Source organism: Phascolarctos cinereus, unplaced genomic scaffold (genome assembly GCF_003287225.1).
Source record: "Phascolarctos cinereus isolate Bilbo 61053 unplaced genomic scaffold, phaCin_HiC Scaffold_4;HRSCAF=312, whole genome shotgun sequence".
NCBI classification, from domain to species: domain Eukaryota; kingdom Metazoa; phylum Chordata; class Mammalia; order Diprotodontia; family Phascolarctidae; genus Phascolarctos; species Phascolarctos cinereus.
This window is the reverse complement of record NW_027555847.1, coordinates 93,075,797-93,088,752: the sequence shown is the minus strand read 5'-3', so window position 1 is coordinate 93,088,752 and position 12,956 is coordinate 93,075,797. Positions and strand designations below refer to the sequence as shown.

The window sequence follows — 12,956 nt, the reverse complement described above, 5'->3', positions numbered from 1 at the left end:
TATAAATGTGACAAACTCCCCTCCTGGCCATTAGGTTATATTCTGTGGCAACTAACTGGTGTTCCTTCATGCAGAGTTCCACTCTTATTTATGTTTTTCTCTGTGTATTTTGGATTTGGAAAACTTAGGAATAAGCTAACCAAATTTTTTTTCCTGGGTAAAATATTAATAGGCTCAGTAACTTGGAGATGTTCCCACTCAGGAAGGCATGGATGCTATGAACAGTGTGGTTGAGTGTCTTACATTTCCAAGAGCTTTTCCTCCTAGATATTTCCAACCAGGCATTTTTCCTAGTTGAATCAGCTTCTTTGCTTCTGTAAGAAAAACCATATGCTGACTGCTTCAAAGTTCTAATTTAGAAATGTGGCATGCTATTTATTTTTTATTAAATTATGCATTCTTCCCAACTTTGCTATTTTATGTAATGATAGTGGATTGAAGTCCTGTAAAAGTATATTTTTTGGGGGGAAATGAGATTATATTCTGGAGGAAATGGAGAATAAGAAACTAAACAATCCAACTTGGTTCCATTTGCGAGAATATAGATACACTTAGGGGTTGTCCTTTGTGTAATATGTCCCAAATGGAGCAAGTACAACCTTTTTTTCTTCCACTTGCTTAAGTTGTTACATGGCTGTCACTTAATACAATAGTTCAGATATGGTGGTACTGGGGCAGAGTACAATGAGAGTCATCCGTCCTCTGTTAGTTAGCCTATGCAGAGAGGATGGTAGCAAAATTGGTTAGGAAGATTAGTCCAGGTTTAAAATAATGAGAGTCTGATCTGGGATGGTATCAAGAAATGATGGAGAGGTAAGAATGATATTGCAGGCAAGTGGCCAGTGATTACATACAGGAAATAAGGAGAAGCAGTCAGACATTTCAGAGTTTTGATTTGGGTTACTAAGAGAATAATCTGTTAAAGACCACCAGAGGAGAAAAACTCAAGGCTTAACATTGGGAAAAGCCTACAATGATGGTAGATGAGATTCATGCATGTGATATAAGAATAAATTAGGGGTAACTAGGTGGCTCAGTGGCCTTGGTCATGGGGCCTCTGGGGTCATGAGGACCCAAGTTCAAATCCAGCTTCAGACACTTACTCGCTGTGTGACCCTGGGCAAGTCACTTAACCCTGATTGTCTCAAAAAAAATAGATAATAACTAATGTCCCTTCTAATTTTTAATATTCTGTGGCTCTACTATTAAAGTTACAGACTCATGAAAGGGATTCTGGAGAACATCGATTATGGCCCATCCCTGAACAAGAATTCCCTCAGTGATAAATCTGATAAGGTTTCATATCCTTTGCTTGAAAACCTCAAATGAGGGGGAATTGATTTCTATCTGACCCTAACCCATTCTGTCTTTGGATAATTCTAATTGTTGGGAAGTTATTACTTGCTTCAAGCATAAATTTATCTTTGCAATTATCTGTTGCTTATGTTCATGCTTTCTCAGACCAAGCATATCTCCTGCACCTTGCCCTGCTGCCTGTCACATAGTAGTTCCTTAAGAAATGCTTGTCATATTGAATTCCACTTGAAGCAATAGCCCTTCAAATACCATGATCCTTATCATGTCTCCCCTTAGTTAACTTCTATATGTTAAATACTCTCCAGTTCCTTAAACTAATCCTTGTTATGATATGGACTAAAAGCCCTTTCATATATTTGCAAATATTTTCTGAAGGTAATACACCATTTAAAATTTTTATTGTACAGCTTATTCGGTTTAACTGATGTCTTCCTTGTGTTCCTTTCCTAGGAAAGAAGCTCAAAAATGTTTTTGTGGCTCAGCAAACTGCCGAGGTTACCTTGGAGGAGAAAATAGAGTCAGTATTCGCGCAGCTGGAGGAAAAATGAAGAAGGAGAGATCTCGTAAGAAGGACTCTGTAGGTGTTTTATCCTCTATTTATACTTTTGCAATGTGGAAGATAGCTTCCTTATTTGTACTTTAAAAGCAGAAAACTATCTGAATATCTCAGTAATTGAGGAAGAATGTAATTTCGAGGGTAAGCGTGGCAACTCTTCAGGAATTAACATCGATAGAAGTTTAGTCTTGCATTCTTTTAGTTATTGTTGGTGATCGTTTCACAAATAGCTGAGCCCCTTGTCATTTCAGAAGCTTTTCAAACATTATTTCATCATTAATTTGAGCAAATTGTTTTCAGCCCAGTTGTGGGGCTTTTTTGGTTTTGGTTTTGTGTGCATACTTATTTAGATCACAGACATTAGGCAGACAGAATGAAGCCCTAGAAGATAATTACATCAGCTTGGGAGGGAACATTAGATGCTAGTTAAGATAGGCAAAATTATAAAGTGCTTTTCTCATTAAATACATTTTTAGGGCTGTGTGAACAAAGCTCTTAATACAGTGCCTGGCACGTTCTAGGCATTTTATAAATACTTTTCCCCTTCCTTCTGCTTACCAATATAAAATTGAGGTCAAAAGCTTTCCTCCGTAGGTTTTCTGTCAGCCTAGAAGAGAAGAATGAAAATATACACCACTATGGTCACTACACTTATTTCTGCATGCCAGTCATGACTTTCCTAAGAACTTTAGGAAGTACATGTGAATTGGAGCTTAGTCTGTACCCTTGAGATGACTGCCTCTGTGAGGAGACAGAACACGCCATTTAAAAAAATTTTGAACATGTCTCATAAGTAGAACAGTTAAGTTTTTTTTTTTAATGAGTAATATACTTAGTGATGCTGGAAGGTAAGAGAAAGTGGCTTCTGGGTTATGAGAGGAAACATCCAAGAGTTTCTTTGAAATCATTTATGAAAGTGATATGTAACATATTGACAGAGGAATGGATAATACTTAGTGTCTCTTTTGGTTTGACCAGTACAGTAAATATTCCTTTATTTCCTGTGAGATTTCAGTGAGTGTTGAAATTTGTCATGGATTTTGCAGTTGCCTGAGGAGGCAAATGCTCATAAGCAGTTTCTATTGATGCAAATTTATGATCAGTGAATTTAATTTTAAATTTAAATTAGAAAAAATTTGAAAAGGTACTCTTTTTACACTGCTGGTATTTTGGGGGCACTTTTTTACTCAGTCCGCAGTTTGGATTTTTGTTGTGAGAGTTTTTGGGGTTTTTTTTGTTTTTTGGGTTTTTTTAATTTTTTTGCTTTCTATAAAGTTATATTAGCAGATATTGACCTGTCTTTGGAGGATTCAGGAGTCTCTGGTATACATATGCTTTATATAAATGTATACATCATAACTTACGGGAAGAAAAGGAGAAGTATCACTAAAATCCTAAAAGCACAGAAGAGAGCAGAAGGAAGTTCAGATGAGTAATATGTTAAATTTGATGTGATGTATACCTTTAAAAATTGATTAATAGAGCCTCACAACTTGATTACAGTCTGGGTTTTTTGTTTGTTTTGCTTTGTATGTGGAAATGTTCGTATTTATTGATAAGTGAATACATACAAAGGAAGTTAGTAGAGTAGCTTGCTAGTAATTTGTAATTAGCTATGAAGTGTTTGATCCAATGATTATGGCTCTTATCAATTTTATGGAGAAATTGATTTATCAGCCTCACTTGATGTGACTGTTCTTTATGTTCTTTAGGTTGATGATGTGAAACTTAGTTTTTCATTCGATAATTTTCCACATCTTCCTCCTTTGGGAGTTCTGTTTCACCCCTTATTTATTTACTTCTCAGTAAAGTTTTTGATTGGTATTGTCACCTTAACTTTTTAATTTTTGCTTTCAGTTCCTGATTTAAGGAAGTCTGGAATTCCTGCTTTTTTTTTCTGGATTCTTTTCCTCTTGTTTTTGTTGTTATTTGTAATCTCTTTTAGTTGGGCAGTATAATGTTTAGGTTTTCACAGCTTGTATCAGCTGGGTATTGATGAATCTTTGAATTCCTTTTCTTAGGTCTTCAGTAACTCTTTCAAGTTGCTTCTTCTGTGGTGGTGTTTGCCTCTGCTTAGGGTGTGTTACATGATAGCTCTACCTTTCCTTTTATAGTTCTTCACATAACAGTGATTATTGCATTATGCTGTTGTGTGCAGGTCCTACATATTTTTTATATTTTCATTAAAATATTGTCAGAGTGCATTCATTTATGATACTTATAGCAGATAATAGCTTTTAAAAATTACTATTTTTATTTAACTGGCTTGTTAGTTGGATTCATGTCATTCAACTCCAAATGTCTTTCAAAATTTCAATCTAAGTATGCCTATCTTTTCAAAATCATTTTGGGCCTAGGTGTTGTTTTTATCATAATAAATATAATTTCTGGAGTTGGCCTTAATTTTTTTAATGACCGCAGGATTTTCCATTTTTTTCTTTTTCAGATTGTTGGAGCCCTTTAATTACTTTTCTTATTTTATCTACTACAGGCTTAGGAATGAAGTGGGGTTTTTTTTTTGTTTGTTTCGGTTCGGGATGTTTTAACATGGTTGGGGTTGTGTGTGTGTGTGTTTTTGTTTTTGTTTTTTGGTCGTGCCTTCTTTATAATAGTAACAGAATGATGGAGTGTATCACTTATTCCACTAATGGCTTTCAAGGTCATCATACCAGTGTTTAATAGGGACAGCTTGTAATCCTCTGCCAACTTGACTCTTAAGATTTCTTGCAAACTTTTAATTACCACGGTTGGTCTGCTAATTTGGTCCATGGTATTTGCAGAGCCCTATTGTCCAAGATTTCTGGGTTCCTTCCAGGACTTCATAGCTGCAGAACACACACAATTCCTGCTATACATCACCCTAGCTGACATTCCCTTACATTCCAAATCTCCTATCCTTGTAACCCCAACCTTAACCCTTCTTAGTGTTAGTTTTGCCTTCCAAATCCATCCTTCCATTACCAATGCCAGACTGATCTTTTCAAAAGACCACTCATTAACCATGTTATTATCCATACTCATACTTAGAAATTCAGATTTTTCTGCCTTTCTTTTTCTCCATAATCAGCCCATATCTTCTCTTCCAGCGAAGTTGATCTTCTTTTATATCCTTTACTCATTCTGGCTTCTCTCTTCTTCCCTAACACCTTCCCTTCCCACCTATCTAAAATGGAATGTGCTTTCCTCTCTATATCTAACCTGTATCCAACTTCAGAGTCTGATTGAAGTCTTATTTCTTTCGTGAAACCTTCTCTAACTTTTCCAGAAATTAAATCAGAGTCAGTATTTAAATCTTTTTGTTCTTGAAGTGTGTTATGTTTGCCTTACATAAATTTTAAATTCCCTAAGGACAGGGCCTTCTATGTCTTTGGCTAATGTCTTAATTTGGTTTCTAGTACAGATTATGCCATGTTAAATCCTCAGTCAGTTATTTTCCCCCAACCTATAAAAAGTTAACATTTTTGTAATCTAGTGTTTTGTTTGTTTGTTTTTTCCTATGCTAGGTGGATGGAGAACTTGAAGCACTTCTAGAAAACGGTGAAGGCCTTTCTGATAAAAACCAGGTGCTCAGTTTATCAAGGCTGATGGTTAGAATTGAGACTTTGGAACAGAAACTTACCTGTCTCAAACTCATACAGGTGATTATTTGATTTGATTTCTAGTCTAAGGTATGAACAGGAATATTTAATCAGTTACCTCAAGTCAAAAAAGGATTAACTCTTACTGGAGTAGGTACATTTCTTCCTGTTTTTGGTATTTGTAAATGAATTTTTTTGAAACTTGGATATATCAGAAATTTTGTTAACATAAAATAGCAATTATATCCAAGCAATATGTGTCTGGGACAGAACGTCTCAGGTCTTCCCAGGCTTTAAAGCCATGTCTTTATTCACTACATCATGCTGCCTCTTTCTTTTTGGACAGAATGACAAAATAAAATCTAAAGGAAAAAATTAACTTAAGACACATTTGCACTGTTTCAGTTGTTTCAAGTAGAGATGGTAAAAAACAAATCAACAATTAATTTTTAGCCACTTAAAATCAAAGTTATTTTTTTAAACTTCATGTATTTCTATATTGCAGTGGTTTATCTGGAATGCAATTTTTCCCAAAGTGCATTTTTATGACATTATCATAATATTGTAATTTTTTATATCTAAATCATTTTTGTAGCATAGATTCTATGTGAAGTGACCATATAAGGTTTTGGCAGATAAGAGTAGGAGTGTTCCTGTATATTCTACTTTGACTTTTCTTTTCTTCTTCATTTTAAAGAACACTCAGTCTCAGTCCTGCTTAAAGTCCTTCCTAGAATGCCATGGGCTATCTCTGCTGTGGATTTGGATGGCGGAGCTAGGTGATGGTCGAGGAAACAATCAAAAGCTACAGGAAGAGGTCGATAATTTTTATTTATTTAATATTTGGCTCTCTTTTGGTTTTTTATAACAACTTTTATGGAGGTCTTTGCATGTGACCCAATTTTGGTAATTTAATGTCTCCATATTAATTATTTAGGTATGGAGGTAAGAACTTAATCCATTATATACATTTGGCAGAATATGAAATACTATTAATTATAAACTTATACATCAACTTTGCCAGCAGTAGAAAAACGTAACATCTCATTTTTCTTGTGTAATAACTTTTCTTGTTAATATCCTACAAGTAAAGATTTTGTATAATGAAGTCTTGTCAATCAGTGATGGGGGGGCGGCGGCAAAGGGGGATTCTTCTGCACCTATAATTTTTATTGGGATTGGAAGTTTTTGGTGAGATTATTTCCTCTACCAAAGTAGATTAGCACTTGTTCCAGCCTTTATAGCCTGGGGACACTAAGAGGTTAAATGACTTGGCCAGGTTTATATAGCTAAAATATGGTAGATCTGGGACTTGAACCCAGGTGTTCCTAACTCTGATGTTGGTTGTGCCATACTACATTTCTTATGAAAAATAGTACCATTATTCATTGAGGAACGTACTTTGGTTTCTGTATGAGGGGAAAAAGTGGAACCTCATACAACCTGATTTGGCTAGAAAACACTAGAAATTATATAGTCCGAACCATTTAGTTTTATAATGTAGAAACTGAAGGTTGGTAATGTAATTTGACAAAAGTCAGACAGCTAAGCCTGGAAACCAGTTCTTTTTCTTTCTGGGGTGGGAGAAGGAAAACATACATTTTGAAATTTTTCTTTTTTGAAGGCAAAGAGTTTGAGTTCATCATACTGCATAGCATCTTAATAAGAGATTAGATATTTGGATGATCCTTTTAACCAGTTTACATCCTTGTGTTTCAGTCTTGATAGATTTTTATAGTCCAGTTTTCCTTTCATTCTATGGGAAACTAATGCTGTATGTGTTATATACTTGAACTTCTGCATAAGCTAGTGGCAAAAAAAAAAGCATTTTCATGAAATTCTTAAGCTTTGATCCAAGGGTTTAAAAAGTGAGCAATGTAAAATGATGAATTTTTGTCAAAATTGTGTTTAATCAGATTATAAAGACCTTGGAACATTTGCCTATTCCTACAAAAAACATGTTGGAGGAGAGCAAAGTACTTCCAATCATCCAGCGCTGGTCTCAAACCAAGACTGCTGTTCCCCACTTCAGTGAAGGTGATGGTTATTCCAGTGAGAATACATCACGTGCGCACACACCTCTCAACACACCTGATCCTTCCACTAAGTCGAACACAGAAGCTGACACAGATACTCCAAAGAAACTTGTGTTTCGTAGACTTAAAATTATAAGTGAAAATAGTATGGACAGTGCAATCTCTGATGCTACCAGTGAGCTAGAAGGCAAGGATGGCAAAGATGACCTTGACCAGTTAGAAAATGCTCCTGTGGAAGAAGATGAAGAATCACAGCCACAACAACTACAACCACAGCAGCTTACCCCACAGCACTTGCCACCGACCAAAGGTGACATTGAAACCTCAGTGGACAGCAGTAAACAGCCTGCCTCAGAGCCAGAGGCGGAGCATGAAGCTGAGGCCAGAGAGAGTAATGGCCCAAAGCTAGAAGATCCTATTGCTATGGAAACGCCTTCCCAAGACGAAGAGGAGGGTGTATCTGATGTGGAAAGTGAGAGGAGTCAAGAGCAGCCAGATAAAATGGTGGATATAAGTGATCTGGCGACTAAGCTCCTAGATAGTTGGAAAGATCTAAAGGTAAGAGTACATTGTGATTAGCTTTTAACAATGTAATAGATTTGAAGTTCAATGAAGAAGTCTAAATTAAGTTACTTCATTTATTTTTCACACACAAAAAGGGTTGTTTTCTCTGAATTGGCAGTGTTGTTAATGCTAAATTCATCTCAATGTTGTCAGGATTTTGCCTTGATCGTAGCCTCAGGCAAGTAAGATTTACTGCAGTCAGACATTAGATGACTCATTTTCCCCATTAGTAATAACTAGTGGTTTCTTTTTACTTTCAGTTTTCTGTCACAGTTAAATATTCTTATCACCACAAAGTCAGTAACTATATTAAAAAACTCATTTCATTAATATAGCATATTGTAGGATTTTCTTCACAAAACAAAAATCTGGTTGGCCCCCATATCTTATTCAGTGATTGCGGGTTGCTTTTATGCATAAAATGTATTTCTGTCCCTGGTCAAAGAGATTGATATTACCTTATCTCGCAGAAATTTTTCCTTCATATATATTTTTTGCCAGAAGAGAGTAGAGATCAGTGACCCTTGTGCCTTTTCCATTATCATTTTCTAGAATAGTATAGCAAGGTGGGCAGTACTTACAGTGTTATCTCATGGTAGATCACATATGAATTAATGTGAGTCTGGAAAGTGTCCATTCAGGTTCTGAACTCAGACCTGGATTTCAAATTTTATTAGCCATCAGGACTCTAGGTTCTTGGCCCTCCTGTCTTTAAGGTTTGTATCATTCCATTGTGGACCTTATATGGTCATAGGCCTGGCTGGCAGCACTATGACCATCTGAAGAATCTGAGAAGTATTCAAATTTTACTATATCTTCTCCCTCTGCCCCCACTGTATGTTAAGAAACAGGAATGACAAACTGCTGATTCAAATCCAATGGGGCTACTGCTTAGAGGCAGCCTGTGAGGTTTTACCTAATCTGGCCCCAAATCTCTGAGATTTGGTCCAAATAGGACTATCCTTTCACATAGATAGACTAAAGTGATAAGTTGTTGGGGATTTTTTTTTTATTCTACATAATAGGTACAATATCCATTCATTGTTGTATTGAAACGCTTAATTGAGGGTTGAGCAGTTTGAGATGTGTTGTTGTAGATTCTTGTACATCCTTGACTGCTTCCTTATTCATGTCCCTGTTCCATCACTTAACACTGTCACAATTCATGGAACACATCCTCTTTCTGTCTAATGTTATGGAAAGGTGGAAAGGATTCACACTGAATATGCCTGTGATGGAATATGAACACTATAGTAATCAGTATTATCAGTAAGAAAAGAAGCAGGGTCATTCATTCAGCATGGCAGGAGAGATTCCTTGAAGAAGAAACATGTTGGGAAGTGTTACCAGATTCCATACGAAGGTGGCAACACAGTAGGATAAGGTGGGGTTGGGAATATGCTAGAGGTTATAGTAAATACATTGTGCTCTCCCTGCTACATAGGCATTATAGTATTTATACTCAGAGTTTAAATATGGTTGCCTCAGTGAGTAATGACTTCATTTTGGATTTTATTTTTACCTCTTTGCCCAGTATGTTTCATAACAGCAAGTGTAATCTTTGTGATTATATTACTTTGCCTAGTATGGATATAAAAATAATTTTTTAAAAAATCTGGGTTTTTGTCAAACCTTCTGGAAGGCTATTTTTGCTTGTTTTTGATATAATTAGTATATAGTATTGATCATAGTTGAATGTGTCTGTAATATTATTAACCCAATGGAAGTGAATTGTGGCAATTTAAAATTGTCCTCCAAAACTCAAATTTGTGAAGTTGACATCTGTGTTACTTCCTCTTCTAACCTTTCCAAGACTATTGTACCTGAATAAAAAATTTCACAGTAGTATGCAGTCTGATGATCCTGTGGGCTTGAGGTTTAAGATTTTTTTTTCTAATACTTGAGTAAAATGTATACTTTTTAGTTTATATTTTCTGTTCATCTCGACACTCCTGTCATCTAGAGCCACTGAATATAATTCTCTTTCTCCAAAATTTAGTTTGTTCTGAAATCATTCTTCCTGCAGATTTGCATTTCTGTGAAATTCTATACTTACCTGTGAGCTGTGCTCTTGTTATATCATTGATGCTGAGAAATTTTTAATAGAATTATGACTTTAGTTACTATTTATCATGGCTCTAATCTCAGAAATGTAGATAAGGTTGCTGTAGTTAACTTAGTTTTTTTTAATCAGTATAGCTGGCATTTTTATCTATGCATCTGAAAAAGGATACCCACACAAGTTATATGTTATCTATAAACTTATATGTGTTTTTTTTTTTAAATATGATAACCTAGTGTATTTGTTCTGTATGATCTGGGCACTGAGTTAACTACTTCTGTCTGACTTTCACCTATGTATCAAAATAGATACAAATTGTAAAGAAATGTCCTTAAAGTTCAAAGTCCTAGCAAATTTACCAGCCATTAGATTATGGTATCTGCTGTTTTATTGCACTCAGTCCATGGCTTCTTGACCTTCTTGGGCAATTGGATCATTACTGGACATATGTTTCACTTTACTCCTAAAAGGTGAATTCACAAGTTTTCTTAAACCTGATTTTACAGTAATTTATATAAAATATGGATCATCGTTAGAAATAAGTCTAGGAGAGGGTGGGATGAGGGTATGAAGACTCATGACTTAAGCTTTGTCCTCCCAGATCTGATGATGATCCCCCTTGTAACTTGAACCATTTCCATCTAGCTTCTCAGGGCAGCAAGGAGCTTGTTAACATCACCAGCTGACCATGTGTCTCCTTTTCTCAACTCCATTTTCAACTCCGTGCTGAAGAAAAGAGAGAACCTAGCGTGCATTCTCTGAAGAAACAGGAAGATGGTTGGGAAGCTGGATGATGCATGAAAAATATAATAGGTGAAAAGAGGACAGAGGTGGTTAACTCACTGGCGCCGGCGTTATTTTGGTGCGTCCATTGCCGACAATGGACGTCGTTCCGGGAAAATCCCGACTCCTGGCGTGAAAGGATTAAGTGAGCTATCTTTTCTATACCTATATACACAGGACAGCTGCCTTGCCTGTACAAGGCTTACACATTTTCACTCCCTAAGTTGCAGAACCTGTGAGGAACATCAATAACACTTTGTCGCATACATAATCACATTTTATACATATTCATATGCACAGCCTTTACTGGCCTACATTTTCAGCAGGGGCACTTGCATACAATTCCATTTGGAAAAGGAATTGTACAATATCCCCTATGCTGAAAATGTACCCAAGGTCCAACAGGTTATGACAGTTGGAGCAGGTAAACAGGTGGTGGTTAAATGCAGCTCCTGTTCAAGATGACCGCAAACATCTGTGTTCGGTTGGATCCTGAGAAAAGGAGGTAAGACTCCTGTAACATGATTAGTATCCATTGATATTGGTATCAGGAGACTGCTGTGGCTTATATTTCTAGAGCCTTTCATGTTGATGGTTATAATGGATATGTAGCCAGAGGAAAGAAGAAATTTATCCATTGCTGCTTAATAATAAAAAATTTAGAGGCAGAAGGAGTCCTTGCAAGCTGTTTAGTACTTTTAGTTACCTATTTTTGATCTTTCCCTCTTATTCATCTTTATCTTAAGACATTTGAATTTTTTTTAATTCATAAAAATACATAGATATCTATATTGTGTCAGACACATAGTTCATTTAGCTCTAGAATGTGCCCCAAGGAAGGCATAATTGTCCTAAGTAACAGCATACCGAATGGGTTAGGTTATATGCTCAAAAGAACTTGGGGAAAAAATGTGAAGGAGCCAGAAGTCTCAAATTAGATGATTTGAGTAAACGTAACTCAGGAAGAAATGCTAATGTAGCATTAGTATAAATTGTAACTTAATTCAATTGTAATTTGGTTTAAAAATGTCCTGGGTTCTCTGTAAACTCCCAGTAATCTCTACAAAGGCACTGCATTTACTTACTTAAGTTGTGCTGTTTGTCAGTGACTTTTCTTTTTTGAGAAGAAGAAAAGGTACTTTAATATTTCAAGTGTTAGGAGAAAAGTTAGCCTTAAAGTATGTGGCAGTGACTTCAGTAAGCTAAATTGAATTAAGGATAGGATTTTTAAATATTGTTACATTGAAGTATTGATCAACAAGTAGCTAGTCACAAGCATGTCGGGCTAGTATAACTGAGTCACGTATATTGCCCGGTAGCATATGGGATAATAATGTAAAATATTTAATAAGATCATTAGTTTATAAAAATTCTTGAATAGGTTTTTATTGATGAATTTTTTTTTTATTCCTGTAGTTTCCCCAGTATCCCTCTTCCTTCCCTTCTCAAAAAACCATCCCATATAACAGAGTATTTGTTTAAGACAAAAAGAAAATGAGAGGGGAAAATCAGCATAACTGATTTTGTATATTGAAAATTTTTTCAGATTTTTTCAAAGTCTAACGCTTATTAACCTCGTTTCTTGCGAAGAGATTGGGTACTGGTGTCTTCGTTCACTTTTAAGGTGTTTTTTTTTTGATCATTCTCTCCATTTATATTGTCATTATCTTTAAAATTAACTTAATATTTTATTTCCCCGCAATTACTTGTAGAAACAGTTTTCAACATTCATTTTAAAGATCAAATTCTAGTGCATATAGTCACCCTCAGTTGATATGTAAATTAATTTTGCTGACCTGCTTTTTCTGCCTCTCTTTTATTTTATTATTATCTTTTTTTTTACTAGATGACTCTCTAGTGAGGAGAGGGGAAAGGATATATTTAGAATTAATGAATAAATGAAAATGCATTTACTAGTGCATTCTCTAATGGCAGGGGGAGAAAGGATATATTTAGAATAAGTAAATAAGTAAAAATGAATTTATTAAGCTCTTTTTATGTGCCAAGCATCCTGCACTTTGGAAATAAAGGTGCTTTAAAAACAAAAGAATAAAAACATT

At 35.5% G+C, this 12,956-nt stretch overlaps 1 protein-coding gene across 1 annotated transcript in view; it reads left to right on the top strand.

Annotated features, from left to right (window-relative positions):
- SETD2 (SET domain containing 2, histone lysine methyltransferase) overlaps nt 1-12,956 on the top strand; it is a 93,501-nt gene that overhangs the window by 28,811 nt on the left and 51,734 nt on the right. Inside the window, 4 exon segments of the mRNA XM_020999125.2 lie at nt 1,768-1,894; nt 5,377-5,511; nt 6,149-6,268; nt 7,368-8,045. Of these exon segments, the coding sequence (XP_020854784.2) occupies nt 1,768-1,894; nt 5,377-5,511; nt 6,149-6,268; nt 7,368-8,045 (1,060 nt within the window).